Below are 22,279 nucleotides of genomic sequence, written 5' to 3' on the forward strand. Positions count from 1 at the left end.
TATACAAGTTATGGCAATACTCCCGTACTCCCGCCCCAGTACTGGGTGGCGTCGAGGTTATCTCACCAACAACTGCATAAAAGAGATTTTCGATGTCGGCGAAACTCAGGTATTCCAGAACTCCAACGATAAAATTGTGACGACAACACCTCGGAGCTCAACTCCCCGGGACACTGCCACAACCCCTAAATGTCAGGAGGCACCAAGAACAATGTTCTCGTCACAAAACCATCGGAACGATTCCAAGATACCCGCGTGATCCTAATTTTTTTTCATGAAATTTGAGAAGAGAAGAGTCAAAACTCTACGTCAGGAGGCCTCACCAGAGCAATGAAGGGACTGAGGAGTAAAAAGAATCCTACTCTCTGATATATATAATCCTAAGACTCAAAACATTTTTCTAGACTCAACAACGCCAGCGATTCGATCAAGCAGGGGGCTCCTAAGTCGGGGAAGGCTCTGATTACCAACTTGTAACACCCACGATGCGGCTATATCTCCCACGTGTCGGAGCACGACTTAGAGGCATAACCGCATAGTAGGCATGTCGCAAGAGGGGTAATCTTTACACATCCCATGTACTGAATAAGAAAGAGATAAAGACTTGGCTTACAATCGCCACTTCACACAATACATAAATATAGCATTACATCATCCAGATACAATCAAGGTCCGACTACGGAACCAAAATAAAGACAACCCCACATGCAATAGATCCCCGATCGCCCCGACTGGGCTCCACTATTGATCAACTGGAAACGAAACAACACAACAAACACAATCTTCAACGAGCTCCCACTTGAGCTGGGTTGCTTCACCTGCATGGGCATCATCGGCACCTGCAACTGTTTGGAAGTATCTGTGAGCCACGAGGACTCAGCAATCTCACACCCGCGAGATCAAGACTATTTAATCTTATGGGTAGGAAAGGGGTAATGAGGTGGAGCTGCAGCAAGCACTAAGCATATATGGCGGCTAACATACGCAAATAAGAGCGAGAAGAGAAGCCATGCACGGTTGTGAACTAGAAGCAATCAAGAAGTGATCCTGAAACTACTTATGTCCAAGCATAACACAAGAACCGTCTTCACTTCCCGAACTCCGCCGAGAAGAGACCATCACGACTACACACGCGGTTGATGCATTTTAATTAAGTCAAGTGTCAATTTCTCTACAACCGGACATTAACAAATTCCCGTCTGCCCATAACCACGGGCACGGCTTTCGAAAGTTGAAACCCTGCAGGGGTGTCCCAACTTAGGCCATCACAAGCTCTCACGGTCAACGAAGGATATTCCTTCTCCCAGGAAGACCCGATCAGACTCGGAATCCCGGTTACAAGACATCTCGACAATGGTAAAACAAGACCAGCAAAGCCGCCCGATGTGCCGACAAATCCCGATAGGAGTCGCACGTATCTTGTTCTCAGGGCACACCGGATAGGTCAAGTCACGAGTAAAACCAACCCTCGAGTTGCCCCGAGGTGGCCCCGTAGGCTGCCCGGTTTGGACCAACACTTAGACAAGCACTGGCCCGGGGGGTTAAAATAAAGATGACCCTTGGGTTAGCCGACCCAAGGGAAGGGTAATAGGTTGTTAGGAAAATGTAAAACCAAGGTTGGGCCTTGCTGGAGGAGTTTTATTCAAAGTGAACTGTCAAGGGGTCCCCATAACACCCAACCGTGTAAGGAACGCAAAATCAAGGAACATAACACCAGTATGACGGAAACTAGGGCGGCAAGAGTGGAACAAAACACCAGGCATAAGGCCGAGCCTTCCATCCTTTACCAAGTATATAGATGCATTAAAGTAAATAAGATATAATAATGATATCCCAACAATATCCATGTTCCAACATGGAACAAACTTCATCTTCACCTGCAACTAGCAACGCTATAAGAGGGGCTGAGCAAAGCGGTAACATATCCAAACAATGGTTTGCTATGAAAGGAGGGTTAGAGGCTTGACATGGCAATATGGGAGGCATGATATAGCAAGTGGTAGGTATCGCGTCATAGCAATAGAGCGAACAACTAGCAAGCAAACATAGACGTGATTTCGAGGGTATGGTCATCTTGCCTGAGATCCCGCAAGGAAGAAGAACGAGTCCATGAAGAAGACAAACGGACGAAGTCAAACGGATCCTCACAAACGCGACGTTATCGGAACTAACCCGAAGAAGCAACACCGGAAAGAAACAAACAACATAGTAAACAACCTTCACATAAGCATGGCATGATGCACAACCAAGTATGATGCATGACCGGTTTAATGAAGCATGGCCTGGCAAAGTGCACAAACAATCCTACAAATTAAGTGGAGCTCAATATGCAACGTTGCATATTGACGAAACACCACATGACTTATTTAGTTCTCTCTTGTTTATGTACTCAACAATATTAAATGTTGATTAACATGGCAAGGGACGAAGCACAACAAAACTACCTATCTAGGCAAGTTTAAATGAGGCTAGAACAACAAGGAACAAGTCCGGAACATCCTCATCTGCATATTTTTTGTTATGGTACTGTTCTGCCCTAAACCATATTTTAGAGTTGTTAAACATGCAAAGTAAGGTCACCATGTTACTCTATGCATTTTTCTACCCCATTTACATATAATGTTTGTTAAGTTTGGAACTACGGTTATTAAGTTATGAAATAAATCATTTTAGCATGTTATTTAAGCAAATTAATGCAAACAGCAGTTTAGACATTTTAAACATGCATGAAAATGGCATATTATTAATCTACACATAATTCTAAGCATTTTTCATATATAAAACATTTTAATCCGATGCACCATTTGTGTAGGAGTGGGCCGGCTCGGGAGACTGGATTTGGCATGGGCCTTGGGAGGCTGCGCAAGTGGGCTGGGGAGGCGCTGGGCTTGGAATCGGGACGAGGCTGGCTGGAGCGTCGCGGGGAGAAGTCAACGCAGGGGCGCTCGTTCTCTTCCCTGGTTCGTGTTGGGGAACGTAGTAATTTCAAAATTTTCCTAAGCACATGCAAGATCATGGTGATGCATAGCAACGAGGGGAGAGTATGATCTACGTACCCTTGTAGATCGCAACGGAAGCGTTGACACAACGTAGAGGAAGTAGTCGTACGTCTTCTTCCCGATCCAACCGATCCAAGCACCGTTACTCCGGCACCTCCGAGTTCTTAGCACACGTACATCTTGATGACAATCCCCGGGCTCCAACCCAGCAAAGCTTCGGGGAGGAGTTCTGTCAGCACGACGGCGTGGTGACGATCTTGATGTATTACCGACGCAGGGCTTCGCCTAAGCACTACAACAATATGATCGAGGTGGAATATGGTGGCAGGGGGCACCGCACATGGCTAAGGAACGATCTCAATGATCAACTTGTGTGTCTAGAGGTGCCCCCTGCCTCCGTATATAAAGGAGCCAAGGGGGAGAGGTGCACCGGCCAGGAGGAGGGCGCAGGAGGAGTCCTACTCCTACCGGGAGTAGGACTCCCCCCCCCCCAATCCTATTCCAACTAGGATTCCCAAGGGGAAAAGAGGGAGAGGGGTGGCCGGCCACCTCTCCTAGTCCTAATAGGACTAGGGGAGGGGGAAGGCGCGCAGCCCTTATGGGCAGCCCTTTCACCTTTCCACTAAGGCCCAATAAGGCCCATATGACTCCCGGGGGGTTCCGGTAACCTCCCGGTAATCCGGTAAAATCCTGATTTCACCCGGAACACTTCTGATGTCCAAACATAGGCTTCCAATATATCAATCTTTATGTCTCGACCATTTCGAGACTCCTCGTCATGTCCGTGATCACATCCGGGACTCCGAACAACCTTCGGTACATCAAAATGCATAAACTCATAATAATTGTCATCGTAACGTTAAGCGTGCAGACCCTACGGTTCGAGAACAATGTAGACATGACCGAGACACGTCTTCGGTCAATAACCAATAACGGGACCTGGATGCCCATATTGGCTCCTACATATTCTACGAAGATCTTTATCGGTCAGACCGCATAACAACATACGTTGTTCCCTTTGTCATTGGTATGTTACTTGCCCGAGATTCGATCGTCGGTATCCAATACCTAGTTCAATCTCGTTACCGGCAAGTCTCTTTACTCGTTCCGTAATACATCATCTCACAACTACCATATTAGTTGTAATGCTTGCAAGGCTTATGTGATGTGCATTACCGAGAGGGCCCAGAGATACCTCTCCGACAATCGGAGTGACAAAACCTAATCTCGAAATACACCAACCCAACATGTACCATTGGAGACACCTGTAGTACTCCTTTATAATCACCCAGTTACATTGTGACGTTTGGTAGTACCCAAAGTGTTCCTCCGGTAAACGGGAGTTGCATAATCTCATAGTTATAGGAACATGTATAAGTCATGAAGAAAGCAATAGCAACATACTAAACGATCGGGTGCTAAGCTAATGGAATGGGTCATGTCAATCAGATCATTCAACTAATGATGTGACCTCGTTAATCAAATAACAACTCATTGTTCATGGTTAGGAAACATAACCATCTTTGATTAACGAGCTAGTCAAGTAGAGGCATACTAGTGACACTTCGTTTGTCTATTTATTCACACATGTATTATGTTTCCGGTTAATACAATTCTAGCATGAATAATAAACATTTATCATGATTATAAGGAAATAAATAATAACTTTATTATTGCCTCTAGGGCATATTTCCTTCAGTCTCCCACTTGCACTGGAGTCAATAATCTAGATTACATTGTAATGATTCTAACACCCATGGAGCCTTGGTGCTGATCATGTTTTGCTCGTGGAAGAGGCTTAGTCAACGGGTCTGCAACATTCAGATCCGTATGTATCTTGCAAATCTCTATGTCTCCCACCTGGACTAGATCCCGGATGGAGTTGAAGCGTCTCTTGATGTGCTTGGTCCTTTTGTGAAATCTGGATTCCTTTGCCAAGGCAATTGCACCAGTATTGTCACAAAAGATTTTCATTGGACCCGATGCACTAGGTATGACACCTAGATCGGATATGAACTCCTTCATCCAGACTCCTTCGTTTGCTGCTTCCGAAGCAGCTATGTACTCCGCTTCACATGTAGATCTCGCTACGACGCTTTGTTTAGAACTGCACCAACTGACAGCTCCACCGTTCAATGTAAACACATATCCGGTTTGCGATTTAGAATCGTCCGGATCAGTGTCAAAGCTTGCATCAACGTAACCTTTTACGGTGAGCTCTTTGTCACCTCCATATACGAGAAACATATCCTTAGTCCTTTTCAGGTATTTCAGGATGTTCTTGACCGATGTCCAGTGATCCACTCCTGGATTACTTTGGTACCTCCCTGCTAAACTTATAGCAAGGCACACATCAGGTCTGATACACAGCATTGCATACATGATAGAGCCTATGGCTGAAGCATAGGGAACATCTTTCATTTTCTCTCTATCTTCTGCAGTGGTCGGGCATTGAGTCTGACTCAACTTCACACCTTGTAACACAGGCAAGAACGCTTTCTTTGCTTGATCCATTTTGAAATTTTTCAAAATCTTGTCAAGGTATGTGCTTTGTGAAAGTCCAATTAAGCGTCTTGATCTATCTATATAGATCTTTATGCCTAATATGTAAGCAGCTTCACCGAGGTCTTTCATTGAAAAACTCTTATTCAAGTATCCCTTTATGCTATCCAGAAATTCTATATCATTTCCAATCAATAATATGTCATCCACATATAATATCAGAAATGCTACAGAGCTCCCACTCACTTTCTTGTAAATACAGGCTTCTCCAAAAGTCTGTATAAACCCAAATGTTTTAATCACACTATCAAAGCATTTATTCCAACTCCGAGAGGCTTGCACCAGTCCATAAATGGATCGCTGGAGCTTGCACACTTTGTTAGCTCCCTTTGGATCAACAAAACCTTCTGGTTGCATCATATACAACTCTTCTTCCAGAAATCCATTCAGGAATGCAATTTTGACATCCATCTGCCAAATTTCATAATTATAAAATGCAGCAATTGCTAACATGATTCGGACAGACTTAAGCATCGCTACGGGTGAGAAGGTCTCATCGTAGTCAACCCCTTGAACTTGTCGAAAACCTTTTGCGACAAGTCGAGCTTTATAGACAGTAACATTACCGTCAGCGTCAGTCTTTTTCTTGAAGATCCATTTATTCTCAATTGCTTGCCGATCATCGGGCAAGTCAACCAAAGTCCATACTTTGTTCTCATACATGGATCCCATCTCAGATTTCATGGCTTCAAGCCACTTTGCGGAATCTGGGCTCACCATCGCTTCTTCATAGTTCGTAGGTTCATCATGATCTAGTAGCATGACTTCCAGAACTGGATTACCGTACCACTCTGGTGTGAATCTTACTCTGGTTGATCTACGAGGTTTAGTAGTATCTTGTTCTGAAGTTTCATGATCATTATCATTAACTTCCTCACTTATTGGTGTAGGTGTCGCAGAAACAGTTTTCTGTGATGTACTATTTTCCAACAAGGGAGCAGGTACAATTACCTCGTCAAGTTCTACTTTCCTCCCACTCACTTCTTTCGAGAGAAACTCCTTCTCAAGAAAGTTTCCGAATTTAACAACAAAAGTCTTGCCTTCGGATCTGTGATAGAAGGTGTATCCAATAGTTTCCTTTGGATATCCTATGAAGACACATTTCTCCGATTTGGTTTCGAGCTTATCAGGTTGAAGCTTTTTCACATAAGCATCGCAGCCCCAAACTTTCAGAAACGACAACTTTGGTTTCTTGCCAAACCATAGTTCATAAGGCGTCATCTCAATGGATTTTGATGGTGCCCTGTTTAACGTGAATGCGGCCGTCTCTAGAGCGTATCCCCAAAATGATAGCGGTAAATCAGTAAGAGACATCATAGATTGCACCATATCCAGTAAAGTACGATTACGACGTTCGGACACACCATTACGCTCTGGTGTTCCGGGTGGCGTGAGTTGCGAAACTATTCCACAATTTTTCAAATGTACACCAAACTCGTAACTCAAATATTCTCCTCCACGATCAGATCGTAGAAACTTTATTTTCTTGTTACGATGATTTTCCACTTCACTCTAAAATTCTTTGAACTTTTCAAATGTTTCAGACTTATGTTTCATTAAGTAGATATAACCATATCTGCTTAAATCATCTGTGAAGGTGAGAAAATAACGATATCCGCCACGAGCCTCAATATTCATTGGACCACATACATCTGTATGTATGATTTCCAACAAATCTGTTGCTCTCTCCATAGTACCGGAGAACGGTGTTTTAGTCATCTTGCCCATGAGGCACGGTTCGCAAGTACCAAGTGATTCATAATCAAGTGGTTCCAAAAGTCCATCAGTATGGAGTTTATTCATGCGCTTTACACCGATATGACCTAAACGGTAGTGCCACAAATAAGTTGCACCATCATTATCAACTCTGCATCTTTTGGCTTCAACATTATGAATATGTGTATCACTACTCTCGAGATTCAATAAGAATAGACCACTCTTCAAGGGTGCGTGACCATAAAAGATATTACTCATATAAATAGAACAACCATTATTCTCTGATTTAAATGAATAACCGTCTCGCATCAAACAAGATCCAGATATAATGTTCATGCTTAACGCTGGCACTAAATAACAATTATTTAGGTCTAATACTAATCCTGAAGGTAGATGTAAAGGTAGCGTGCCGACCGCGATCACATCGACTTTGGAACTTTTCCCACGCGCATCGTCACCTCGTCCTTAGCCGATCTTCGCTTAATCCGTAGCCCCTGTTTCGAGTTGCAAATATTAGCAACAGAACTAGTATCAAATACCCAGGTGCTATTGCGAGCATTAGTAAGGTACACATCAATAACATGTATATCATATATACCTTTGTTCACCTTGCCATCCTTCTTATCCGCCAAATACTTCGGGCAGTTCCGCTTCCAGTGACCAGTCTGCTTGCAGTAGAAGCACTCAGTTTCAGGCTTAGGTCCAGACTTGGGTTTCTTCTCTTGAGCAGCAACTTGCTTGCCGTTCTTCTTGAAGTTCCCCTTCTTCTTCCCTTTGCCCTTTTTCTTGAAACTAGTGGTTTTGTTAACCATCAACACTTGATGCTCCTTTTTGATTTCTACCTCTGCAGCTTTCAGCATTGCGAAGAGCTCGGGAATAGTCTTGTTCATCCCTTGCATATTATAGTTCATCATGAAGCTCTTGTAGCTTGGTGGCAGTGATTGGAGAATTCTGTCAATGACGCAATCATCTAGAAGATTAACTCCCAATTGAATCAAGTGATTATTATACCCAGACATTTTGAGTATATGCTCACTGACAGAACTGTTCTCTTCCATCTTGCAGCTATAGAACTTATTGGAGACTTCATATCTCTCAATCCGGGCATTTGCTTGAAATATTAACTTCAACTCCTGAAACATCTCATATGCTCCATGACGTTCAAAACGTCGTTGAAGTCCCGATTCTAAGCCGTAAAGCATGGCACACTGAACTATCAAGTAGTCATCAGCTTTGCTCTGCCAGACATTCATAACATCTGGTGTTGCTCCAGCAGCAGGCCTGGCACCCAGCGGTGCTTCCAGGACGTAATTCTTCTGTGCAGCAATGAGGATAATCCTCAAGTTACGGACCCAGTCAGTGTAATTGCTACCATCATCTTTCAACTTTGCTTTCTCAAGGAACGCATTAAAATTCAACGGAACAACAGCACGAGCCATCTATCTACAATCAACATAAATAAGCAAGATACTATCAGGTACTAAGTTCATGATAAATTTAAGTTCAATTAATCATATTACTTAAGAACTCCCACTTAGATAGACATCCCTCTAATCCTCTAAGTGATCACGTGATCCAAATCAACTAAACCATGTCCGATCATCACGTGAGATGGAGTAGTTTCATTGGTGAACATCATTATGTTGATCATATCTACTATATGATTCACGCTCGACCTTTCGGTCTCCGTGTTCCGAGGCCATATCTGTATATGCTTGGCTCGTCAAGTATAACCTGAGTATTCCGCGTGTGCAACTGTTTTGCACCCGTTGTATTTGAACGTAGAGCCTATCACACCCGATCATCACGTGGTGTCTCAGCACGAAGAACTTTTGCAACGGTGCATACTCAGGGAGAACACTTCTTGATAATTTAGTGAGAGATCATCTTATAATGCTACTGTCAATCAAAGCAAGATAAGATGCATATAAAGATAAACATCACATGCAATCAATATAAGTGATATGATATGGCCATCATCATCTTGTGCCTGTGATCTCCATCTCCGAAGCACCGTCATGATCACCATCGTCACCGGCGCGACACCTTGATCTCCATCGTAGCATCGTTGTCGTCTCGCCAATCTTATGCTTCCACGGCTACCGTTTAGTGATAAAGTAAAGCATTACATCGCGATTGCATTGCATACAATAAAGCGACAACCATATGGCTCCTGCCAGTTGCCAATAACTCGGTTACAAAACATTATCATCTCATACAATAAAATTTAGCATCATGCCTTGACCATATCACATCACAACATGCCCTGCAAAAAAAAGTTAGACGTCCTCTACTTTGTTGTTGCAAGTTTTACGTGGCTGCTATGGGCTTTAAGCAAGAACCAATCTCACCTACGCATCAAAACCACAACGATAGTTTGTCAAATAGACTCTGTTTTAACCTTCGCAAGGACCGGGCATAGCCACACTCGGTTCAACTAAAGTTGGAGAGACAGTCGCCCGCAAGCCATCTATGTGCAAAGCACGTCGAGGGAACCGGTCTCGCGTAAGCGTACGCGTAAGGTTGGTCCGGGTCGTCTCGTCCAACAATACCGCCGAACCAAAGTATGACATGCTGGTAGGCAGTATGACTTGTATCGTCCACAACTCACTTGTGTTCTACTCGTGCAAATAACATCAAACCATAAAACCTAGGCTCGGATGCCACTGTTGGGGAACATAGTAATTTCAAAATTTTCCTACGCACACGCAAGATCATGGTGATGCATAGCAACGAGGGAAGAGTATGATCTACGTACCCTTGTAGATCGCAACGGAAGCGTTGACACAACGTAGAGGAAGTAGTCGTACGTCTTCTTCCCGATCCAACCGATCCAAGCACCGTTACTCCGGCACCTCCGAGTTCTTAGCACACGTACAGCTCGATGACGATCCCCGGGCTCCGATCCAGCAAAGCTTCGGGGAGGAGTTCTGTCAGCATGACGGCGTGGTGACGATCTTGATGTATTACCGATGCAGGGCTTCACCTAAGCACTACAACGATATGATCGAGGTGGAATATGGTGGCAGGGGGCACCGCACACGGCTAAGGAACGATCTCAATGATCAACTTGTGTGTCTAGAGGTGCCCCCTGCCTCCATATATAAAGGAGCCAAGGGGGAGAGGTGCGCCGGCTAGGAGGAGGGCGCAGGAGGAGTCCTACTCCTACCGGGAGTACGACTCCCCCCCCAATCCTATTCCAACTAGGATTCCCAAGGGGGAAAGAGGGAGAGGGGTGGCCGGCCACCTCTCCTAGTCCTAATAGGACTAGGGGAGGGGGGAGGCGCGCATCCCTTATAGGCAGCCCTTTCACCTTTCCACTAAGGCCCAATAAGGCCCATATGACTCCCGAGGGGTTCCGGTAACCTCCCGGTAATCCGGTAAAATCCTGATTTCACCCGGAACACTTCCGATGTCCAAACATAGGCTTCCAATATATCAATCTTTATGTCTCGACCATTTCGAGACTCCTCGTCATGTCCGTGATCACATCCGGGACTCCGAACAACCTTCGGTACATCAAAATGCATAAACTCATAATAATTGTCATCGTAACGTTAAGCGTGCGGACCCTACGGTTCGAGAACAATGTAGACATGACCGAGACACGTCTCCAGTCAATAACCAATAGCGGGACCTGGATGCCCATATTGGCTCCTACATATTCTACGAAGATCTTTATCGGTCAGACCGCATAACAACATACGTTGTTCCCTTTGTCATTGGTATGTTACTTGCCCGAGATTCGATCGTCGGTATCCAATACCTAGTTCAATCTCGTTACCGGCAAGTCTCTTTACTCGTTCCGTAATACATCATCTCACAACTACCATATTAGTTGTAATGCTTGCAAGGCTTATGTGATGTGCATTACCGAGAGGGCCCAGAGATACCTCTCCGACAATCGGAGTGACAAAACCTAATCTCGAAATACGCCAACCCAACATGTACCATTGGAGACACCTGTAGTACTCCTTTATAATCACCCAGTTACGTTGTGACGTTTGGTAGTACCCAAAGTGTTCCTCCGGTAAACGGGAGTTGCATAATCTCATAGTTATAGGAACATGTATAAGTCATGAAGAAAGCAATAGCAACATACTAAACGATCGGGTGCTAAGCTAATGGAATGGGTCATGTCAATCAAATCATTCAACTAATGATGTGACCTCGTTAATCAAATAACAACTCATTGTTCATGGTTAGGAAACATAACCATCTTTGATTAACGAGCTAGTCAAGTAGAGGCATACTAGTGACACTTTATTTGTCTATTTATTCACACATGTATTATGTTTCCGGTTAATACAATTCTAGCATGAATAATAAACATTTATCATGATTATAAGGAAATAAATAATAACTTTATTATTGCCTCTAGGGAATATTTCCTTCAGTTCGAAAGAAGAGGTAGGGCAGGGGATTGGCAACGGCGATGGAGCAACGAAGGGACTTGGCGCGCGTGTGTGTTCGAATCAGAGGTGAGGACGGGATGCTGGTGAGCAGGGTCCGGCGAGGGGCGGAGCAGTTCCCGGTGGCGGCAGCATGAAGCATCCATGGCGGGGCCTTGGCTCCCTGGTACAGAGACATACAGAGAGTTGAGAGAGAGATGAGGAAGACAGAGAGGAGGAGAGGAGCGGGGCGAGGCTGGTCCTGGTTGGTCATCTCGCCGGACGACGGCTGGCTAATCCGGCCAGACGGAGGTGGCAGCACGAGAGAAGGGTTGCGGGGACGGTGGGAACGAGGCAGGGCTCGGGAGGGTCTTGGAGGCACCGCAAGGACGACGGGGAGGAGCTGCTGGAGGTCGCTGGCTCGGGCGAGGGTTGCAGGCGCAAGGCGCCTGGCCTTGGGTAGTCGGCGGCCGGCCGGCGTAATGCGGTGAGGCGCTCGGGAGATCGGGAGCCCGATCCAGAGCGAGGGAAGCTGCGGGAAGGCCCTGGCTGGCGCAAGGAGATCCCTTGGATCTTCATCCGAGGGTGGAGAAGGGAAGCTACGGGCTAGAATGGATCTGGCCAAGTGGATCTGAGAGAGATGGTGGTTGGCTCGGCGCTGAAACCCAGAGAGAGAGTGGCGGCGGCGTGGGGATTTGGTGGAGATTTGACAGGCGGGTTGGACTGTTATATACATCGCGTGGATTAGATTAGGGGCTACTCGATCCCTCTTATCGGAATCGGACGGTCACGAAATAAATAGCTTAGGGAGTCCAAATAAGAAAACAGTGATGTTTTGTACTCCCTCTGTAAACTAATATAAGAGCGTTTAGATCATTATTTTAGTAATCTAAACACTCTTATATTAGTTTACGGAGGAAGTAGATGTTTGGGGATGTTCCGGACCCAACGGTGATGACTATCCGGGCCAGGTTCGAGACAGTTTTCGGACGCGCGCGAGGAGGGTCGTGGGCTTACGAGAGAGGTTAGGTTGGGCCTGGCGGTAGGTAGTGGACTGTGTAGACGGTCTAGGAAGGAAAAAGAGGGAGAGCCCGGCAACAGTTTTTCGGAGATCAAAAACTTCCGACGTTAGACCGGCTATACTGCCGTTATAGTTATCCGTTGGGGCACCAAACGAACTCCGAGTGCGATGAAACTTGGCAGGCGGCCTACCTACAACATAACAACACCGCATGCCAACTTTCATCCCATTCCGAAAACATTTTCTGGCCACTTATAAAATAATATTTCGGACGTGCCACGGGCGCGTGCAAGTGTGACTGGGCCCAAAACGGACAACGGACGGAACTGGAGAAACCCGAACGGATGCAAGTTTTGAAAACATGATGATGCAATGCACATGATGACATGATAAAATGCAACACGCAAGCGAATGACATGGCAACGACGGCGAATAACTGGAAGACACTTGGCGCATCGGTCTCGGGGTGTCACAACACTAGTCTAAGTTACTACCTTCATAGTGCAAAGAAACATACTAGTAGTATTATACTACCTTCTTTCCGGTTTATAAGGCTTATCTCAAAATTTTAGTTTTTCCATTTTATAAGGCTCAATTTGGTTTTTCCCCATCACATGTTCAGATTTAAGGTGCATTAAATCATTGCATGCAAGTATTAAGAGAAAATTGACCAATGCATGTACTTTATGCATGCATGCATTGCAATTAATGCATTGGTAAACATAATTTTTTAAGGAAAACAAAAGTATTAATTGGGTGCTTTTGCAAACTACAAAAAGTATTCCACCACTCATCATCTACCTTGGTTGGTGAGATCTTTGAATTGAGCTCTATAAACCGAAAAGAAGAGAGTAGATTGCTTCATTTATTAACTCATAGACTCATTTTGTCTCGGAAAGCACTATGTTACAGTAACATATTATGTTACCACAAGCACCACTTTCCCCACGATGGCTAGCCTTAGTGATTTCATATCATATGATACTCCCTCCTTTCTGGCTTATAGGGCTTAATTCAAAAATCTCACCAACCAAGGTAGATGGTGAGTGGTGGAATATTTTTTGTAATTTGCAAAAGCACCCGACTAATGCTTTTGTTTTTCTCAAAAATTTATGTTTACTAACATATTAATTGCAATGCATGCATGCATAAAGTACATTCATTGGTTAATTTTCTCTTAATACTTGCATGCAATGATTTAATGCATCTTGAAATCTGAACTTATGTTGGGGAATTATCAAATTGAGCCTTATAAAATGAAAAAATTAAGATTTTGAGATAAGCCCTATAAACAAGAATGGAAGGAGTATGTGGTAAGCAACGTCAAAACAAACAATGTCAACAAAAAATTAGTAATTTTCGTGTGTCACTTGTACTAAAATATAATTTGTCACGCCTCAGTCCTACAAATAGGCCGGCACAACAACCAGTTTATAGTCAACACGTTCATTCGCTGGTTGTACATCAGTTTTTGTTTCCTTGTTGTCTACTCCCTCCTTCCTAAAATATAAGATGCACATTGATTTTTTTTTGTCTTCGTCGCACAACTTTAACTATATTTTTTACTTATTGTATAACTATAAAATTATCATAAAGACATATGAAATAGAATTGTTTTACCAGACAAATACAATGATATTATTGATACACGTTCAATCCCAGTATTTTGGTATATATTAATAGACAAAGTCATGCATCAAAGACCATGAAAAGTTAAGCGTGCCTTATATTTTAAGAAGGGGGGAGTAATAGCTATACCTGTCTGGTTTTGACCCATCTTTTTTCGTTTTGCTTTTTCTTTGTTTATTTTTTGGTCTTTCTCTGTTGTTTTCCTTTTTATTGGTTTTCTTTGTTTCTTTTCTTGATTTTCAGCCGTTTCTTTTCTTTTCTTTTCTTTTTCACTTTTTCTTCTTTTGTTGGTTTTCCTTGTTTTTTTCTTTGAATTTTTTTGACACAAGTCTAAAATTTTCGTATACATCGATTACATTTTTCTTATACATCTTTAACATTTTTCAAATACATGATTAACTTTCTTTCAAACTTATATTTTGATGGTTATTTGCTTTTTCATACATTTTTTGAATTGTTGCAATAAATATATAAAATTATATATGTTTAACATCTCTTAAATATATGATTAGTTTTTTCCAAACATATGTTTCGATCTCTACTTTTGTTCATACACTTTGAACATTTTTCGTATACATCAGAAACCTTTTTGAAGAACATTTAAAAAACATATATTGTTTTTTTTCTCATACACCATGTACATTTTTTATATATCAAAAACATGTTTAATATATTTTTTGTTTTCTTAAGCAAAAATGCTTAAGGCATGTGGTTTCTTAAGCTCTCTGGACTGCCCCGCAAATGGACCAGAGAGAACAGGTTGAACTCGCCTGTTTTTGCATGAACCGGGAGAAAACCAAGTCCGGGTTGAAACTGCAAAATAAGATGTGTTTTGGGGTTTCAAACTCTGGAATTTGGTGCTAAACCATAGTTTAAAAATTTGGTGACCGAACCATAGTTAAAATACTGGGCATGTTAAGCCATGATGTACTACGTGCAGTGGCGGATCTAGGGGTGGGGTAATGGGGCCATGGCCTCCACAAACAAATTATAATTTTTATTTTACTAGCGCAATGCTTGTCCATCATACTAAACTTTGGTGTTGTGTAATAAAAGAAATTATCCATTGGAATGTTGTTAATGGTTGCCCCCACATTTTCAAATCCTAGATCCACCACTAACCATGTGCATTCTCGTGTCTAACGAATCCAAGGTGGTTCCAACGAATTCGAGAAAGGCCTACTTGCATTCACATCACACAAGCTCGTCCTTCTTGTTCTTTAACCAACATCTTAAGCATGTACTACATTCATCGCAAGAATAAGATTGTGATATACATTTTGCGACAAGTCAGGTCACTTCACATCATGGATGTCTTGAGATGTTTGAAATTTCAGCATATCAAGCATCTCGAAGAGAAAAAAAAAGAATAATTTATTGATGCTTATCTAACAATAAAGAATCACTAAGCATACAACCACTGCCCCCACCTCTAATATGTCATTCCAAAAATTCTAATTCTCTTCAATTAACACGTTCCTGTTATGTCCAAAAGTTTGAATTCGTCATGATAACCACCACCATCAGGCTCAACAGCAAACGGAGGGCCGACAAGAAACCTTTCTCCCTTCCTGTTCTCAGTCTCCATACCGCACATCCTTCAGCATCACTTGTCTGCGTCGTGGTTGTGTTTGCACCGTCAGATTTGGTGACGTTGCTATACAGTTTACTGCATGAATATACAGCATCAGAAGTAGTCCATATTTGGTGAAAATTGTGGCTTGATCTTATACTTCACTATTTAAGATATGTCCGAAATTGAGAAGATAGAGTAGGCTATGAATTTGTGATTCAGACAAGAAGTTTCTAGTCTTAGAAATTTAAGTTGGTCGTCACATTCTCAAGCTCTAGTAGAAATTCAGGGTTCTTTAATTCCAGGGGTTCTATTATGTCCTGCTAAGTATTCTACTGAAAGACTTGAAAGCAAATCAAAATTATCTATTTCCTTAATAAGCAAAGGACTCTAACCCAGGTTACTTGTATTATGTGGCATACAAAATTGGTTGGACATATCTTAAATACTGAAGTATAAGATCTTTCAGACATTTGAATAAAAAAATTCAGAAATGTACCTTCCAACAAAGATGCAGCTATCATGACCTGTACAACAAAATGTATCGACTGGTTAGAAAATCAGAAAGGACCTTCAGCGTTAATCTGAAAGTAATACTAGTAAAAGATTAAAGCAGCCTAGCAAACTCATCAGCATGAAATTTAGATAATGCACCAACATGAAAGCGCAATTTGCTATCACCTTGTCCGTTAACTACCTTGAGGCAATATATGATACAGTGATAGCTGATAAGAGTAGTCAAATATTTGAACAAAATAAGCTACTCTAGAAATGTGTAATATCTCAGATGAGACTGGAAAAAGAATGTGACTTCTGAACATAGGTAAGAGAACATGAAGAAAATTTCAACAGTGTGCTAGCAGTTATTTGCACCTGTAAATAAACACACAGAGTAAAAATCTACCATCAGAACAGTCCCTCTTTACTAGTAAAAGCAGGAATGAATCCATGCTAGATTTAGTAAATAGTACTCCCTCCGTTCCGAATTACTTGTCGCGGCTATGGATGTATCTAGATGTATTTTAGTTCTAGATACATCCATTTCTGCGACGAGTAATTTGGAACGGAGGGAGTACAAGCTGCAAAATTGAATTGAATCTACGTATGAAATGAGTTCTGGTATGATATTGGAAGCCTGAATCTAACTTCAGTTCCACGTGTATGAACAATTTGTAGTATTTGTAGCACACATTACTAATTTGAAAAAGGAAACAGTCTGTAGGCACTAAGGACCACATAATTATTATTTGCTGGGCCCATGTGTGACAGCATCCGCATCCCCATTGGCGTCCCTAACATCTAGGTCAGTCAAGTACACACAGAGCTTCCGTTCTGTACTTCTTGTACTCCCTCCGTTCCGAATTATTTGTCGCAGAAATGGATGTATCTAGAACTAAAAAATGTCTAGATACATCCATTTCTACGACAAGTAATTCCGAACGGAGGGAGTACCAGTCAATGACTGATTGACACTTATTAAAAAGATACGAGTATTTCCCTAAGAAAAAGATATAAGTAGATTCGATACAGAAACACTAAATGTTCAGACCCCGGCGAACTGCTAATCTGCAGCAGCACTTTGTAACATTGCTGTGTAAAAAAATCAACCAGGGAAGAAGAATGGGAGAACACCATACGAAAGTGTCCATAATAATACTATTCCCATACCAGACAAACAATACATGCTCCCCACATACACTCCAATGGGCCACTTGCATGGATACACTTTGTCTGGACTCTTGAACCGTATTATGAATTTCAAAAGGTCTGTCGAGATGGCATCCAGATCTGAAAAATCCTAGCATGCACTTCATCTTTTCCCTTAGTTTTTCTCTAACATAAATATTAGTAGTACGCAGTACCTTTTATCCGAAAAATCATTATCAAAGTTGCTTTTGTTCAGGACAACAGCCACTGTCCAAATAGGTTCCTACTTGGCTGCAACTAGCGGGAGTTCAGTACTTCAGTTTCGCTACATTAGCTCGATAAAAGCCTATTGTGAGATGGTAACGGTACCGCAATCCAAAGGGCAAGAGTGCCTCAGTTCCTAACAAGGGCCTCTATGTCAATAACCGTGAACCATGATTAAACAAGGCACCATGATGTAAACGATGTTATTGACCAGAGTTCATCTGTTGATCATAGGCCACGAAAGCAGTTAAACGGACACCTCTATATAGAGGGCCAATTTATGCATGACGACGAAACTTTGAGTAGGAGTAATAATGTATCATCAAATATGGCAAGGAATGATATTGCCCCCCAAAAAGGCAGAACTCCAAAGATTCCCGTTGCTACCCAACAATGCTCAAACCTCCAGCCGAGTAGGTTGCACATGAAAATGCAGTGCGTACCAATGCAGGAATATCTACACGTACGCCATCATGTGTAACAAGAAAGATCTCAGATCTCAGCTTTAGCTTTTGAAGCATGCCACATGCCATAATGTATGCGAAACCTATACTACCTTACAATTAGCCATGACCATACTTTTCTGAGGAGTAGCAATCTTTACTGAAACATTTTTCCACCAACAGTTTGAAGTATGTTGAACGGGAGAGCAATTCAATGCAGCCATATTTGACACTATGAAAAACAAGCACGAAGATGCATGCAAAACCGTGATGATTATACTTTAACGAAGGGAGAAGAAGTAAAACAGCAATCATTTCCCCCCACTGAGTTCAGATGACATTCTGAAGGCCCTATTAAGAAATTAAAACTTGGGCAAGAATTTCAGAGGTAACAGATTCAGGAAATATATATTTTTGTAAAAAAATAAGCCTGGTGAGAAGAATGAGATGGTAAAGCTGAGGAAAGTGATGGGAGTGAAGACTGAAGAGATGCGAATGTAGGCCTTGGCATGTGATGTGAACATATCGTTGCTCCTACTCACATGCGAGAAAGGGGATTCTTTTTTGCACTCTTGTGGCGCCCTTTTTCTCTTTGTGAAATGGAACTGTGGCTGGGGCCAATCAGATCAAGACGCTCCACGCCCAGAGCACTCTCGCAGACTTGGCAGAGTACTACTACTATCATACAATCTACAGCAAGAACCAGCTCAGCTTCTGTTAAGTGGCCATGGACTCGAGTGATATTAAAAAGAGCGGGCTATGGGTACCAAAACATCATCCATAAGTCTCTGAAAGCTGGGACCTGGATGACGGATGAGTTACCAGAATCGTGTGTTGGCAAGCTTCAGAAATGATGCTGCAAAATGAATGATGTAGTTTGTTCTGAACCAACCTTTTCGTAGCACTAATTAGCTATCTAAAAGCTCACAATTTAGTCTTGTAGAAAGGTCATATCTGAACAACCCTCTCGAGCGGTCATACACCGTCAAGCCTAAAACAAGGTCATATTTTGGGATGTCACGCTGGCTAGCTTTTTCCTCTCTTTTCCTGCCATTCTGATCGAGGAGGCCGGTTCTTCTGCAAGAGACCGCTTTGGCCTGCAAGCAGCATGCTGGACCATCCGAACCTACGTGTATAGCTGAAGCACCACTCCACGGTGGAGCATTGGCCATGCCCTAAGGAGCGGGCTTGCGATTTTCTGAACTCTGATAAAAGCTGGGCAACATGGGCTCAATCATCAGGCCCCGACCAGAGGCCCTAAGCCATACCTTCCTTAACACGAAATAACAATTCCTACCAGATAGCACACCTGGTTGCTGCACTAGTCATATCCCCTACCAGTCCTAGAACTAAGAAAAGCAACCCTTCTCCTAACCACATCAATGGAATAAATACTAACTGCAACTTTCTTTGCAGTGGAAATGCTAATTGCAAAGTGGTCTCCAATCTCCAATGATAAGACAAATCGAACAACTTTCCGGAATGATTCCATGAGTGCCATCAACTTTTGGGGCGTGACAATGGCGTCGCTCCTACATGAATGAAAATTGAAGCCGGAAGAAAAACACTTCCACTGGCTTATTGCATTATTGACATAATACTATACGTCTGCCCTGAATTGGTCTGGCGCCATACTGTGCTGTCTATGCAACCATCGACACTGATAAGCAGTTGCAAATCTCTAAGCAGCCACTTGTCAGATAATTCAGGATGTGCAGTTCCTCACTCCCTGTCGCCACTCACGAGCATGAGAATAAGTGTTCATGAGACATGATACTACAAGCATTGCTACCAAGTCTTTGTCAATCCCAAGCGCGCAATCAAGTAACCAAAAAGGAACGGCAGAAAACTACACACGACCAATTGCCATTGGAAGACCAAACAGAAGAATGATCAAATGTCAAACCCAAGAACGACCGATGCTCACTAAATTAGCAAGGAAAAATCCATTTCTCAAGCAATGTTATCTAGTAGGAGTATATGCGTCAGAATTCAGAAACTGGTAGTACTCACTGGGATCGGTGGTGGTGACCATGCCGGCGCCCTGGAAGTAGCAGGAGCCGCCGGCCTTGCCCTGCGACTGGTAGTAGGTGTTGAAGGCGAACGAGGCGTGGCTCCGCACGTCGTTGGGCTCGTAGCACCCCTCCCCGGGCTGTATCGCCGTGCAGTCAGACCGGCCGGGGCCGCATGCCCAGTCCATGGCAGCCTGCACCGCCTTCTCGTCCGCGTCGTCCGCCGCGATGCAGAACGTCCGGTCCGTCGTGTCGTTCCCCAAGAAACCGTCCTTCCCGGTCACGTGGAGCAGGTACACCGGCGTGCCGTTGCCGTGGAAGAGCCCCCAGTTGGCCTCCGACGCCGGCCCCGGCCGCAGGTCCTCGTTGAAGAGCTCGTAGATGTACACGCTCGCCTGCGTGCCGGGCCGCATAGGCGTCCCGGGCTTCTCCGTGACATGCTTGATGAGGTTGGAGTTGTACGTGTTGGCGTTGTCCTTGCTGGCGTACGGCTCTTGCTTGCGGTCCCCGTAGGACGGCCACCCGGTCTCGGTGACCAGCACCGGGATGCCGGCGCTGACGTTGAGGTTCTTGAGGGCGACGTACACCGCGTCGAGCATGGCGTCGAACACGTTGGTGTAGTGGAGCAGCGTGTTGGGGTCGACCATCTCCAGCGACGGCGGGAGCGGCTTGAACATGGCGTTGTCGACGGGGACGACGCCACTGCTCTGCATCAGCGAGTAGTAGGGGTAGAGGTTGAGCATGAGGGGCGCGGAGGTGTTGGCGAGGTGGGAGAGGAGCGGGAGGAGGAAGGATTTGGCGAGGGACTGGTTGAAGTAGGCCTGGGACGGGGGGAAGGGCTCGAGGACGATGGAGAAAGGGAGCGGGGTGGAGACGGGGATGGAGGAGAGGTTGGCGGCGGTGAGCGCGGCGGCGAGGGACTGGATGGCGGGGAGGAGGATGGGGAGCGCGGAGGGCAGGGCGGTGGGGACCTCGTCGCCGACGGCGATGGCGGAGATGAGGCCCGGGGTGGTTGAGTTGGCGGCGGCGAAGGGGAGCACCCGGCGGGCGACCCAGGCGGAGGCGGTGGCCGGGGAGGAGCCGAGCGCGAGGAGCTCGTCGTTGGGGACGCCGACGATGGCGGTGGCGCCGGAGGAGGCGAGCGCGGAGAGCAGGCGTGGGTCGGCGTCGTAGAGGCGCACGTGGGTGATGCGCTGCGCGCGGAGGAACGCCGCGAGGTCCGACGGGGACAGCAGGTTGGTTACCGCCGTGCCGATCGTGACGCCGACGTAGGGGTCGCCGGAGCCCGCCGCGGAGACCGAGCCTGCAGGCAAACATTAGCAGGCGTAGAAACAGAGCACAGTGGCAAGCAAGCGTATGTGGATGGAGAGGAGACCGAGAGCTTACAGCGCAGACAGGAATGGAGGCAGAGAAGGTGGAGCGAGAGGAGGAGCAGGCTGCGTGTGCCTCCTCTGCTCCTAGCCCCCATTGTCCGCCCAGCTTGTCCTGCTCCTGCTGGGAAGGCAAGGGAAGGGAAGGGGATTGCCTCTCCTCTCCTCTTCCGACAGAGATTGGTGGTGCGTGCTTTGGAGGAGCTCCTCGCGTGCTTTCTTCAGGAATTTCCTTTCCTTGTCTGAATTGCGGAGTGAGGGTGAGGATGGAGGACGGTGGTGTGGTGTGGGGTGGGGGGCAAAGGTAAGGGGTTGGTGATTGGCGACGGAATGAATCTCGAATTGGCTGTTTGTTTCTTGCTTTCTTTCTTGGTTGTTAGCTTCCTTTCCGAGGGGAGGCTCCTTTTTCTGAATGGATTCTCTTTATGAGGTTTATTTGGTGGTAGTGCTAGGTATTAATTAGTATCCAATCTTGCTTATTAAAAGTCTTTCTTTCTTTCAGTGGGGAAGGGACAAGGTCCAGGCGGCAGCGAGCCCGTGACAGTGACACTGAGCCGCCTGGCCGGTGGGGACAAGCCTCCATAAGATTAGAGTGGTTCACACTTCCACTTCACTCCACTAGCTGGCTGTGCAAGCCTGTCTTTCTTGTCCT

At 44.7% G+C, this 22,279-nt stretch overlaps 1 protein-coding gene across 1 annotated transcript; it reads right to left on the reverse strand.

The window, feature by feature from the left end:
* Positions 1–15,559: 15,559 nt before the first annotated feature.
* LOC123188456 (glucan endo-1,3-beta-glucosidase 1) lies at positions 15,560–21,981 on the reverse strand. The gene is made up of 4 exons (XM_044600581.1): positions 21,644–21,981; positions 20,259–21,560; positions 16,391–16,418; positions 15,560–15,987 (listed from the first exon to the last, which is right to left on the reverse strand). Exons 1-4 carry the CDS (start codon positions 21,723–21,725, stop codon positions 15,801–15,803), a joined length of 1,599 nt encoding a protein of 532 aa, XP_044456516.1. The 5' UTR covers positions 21,726–21,981; the 3' UTR covers positions 15,560–15,800.
* Between the last annotated feature and the right edge of the window lie 298 nt (positions 21,982–22,279).

Source organism: Triticum aestivum, chromosome 2A (genome assembly GCF_018294505.1).
Source record: "Triticum aestivum cultivar Chinese Spring chromosome 2A, IWGSC CS RefSeq v2.1, whole genome shotgun sequence".
Lineage (NCBI taxonomy): Eukaryota > Viridiplantae > Streptophyta > Magnoliopsida > Poales > Poaceae > Triticum > Triticum aestivum.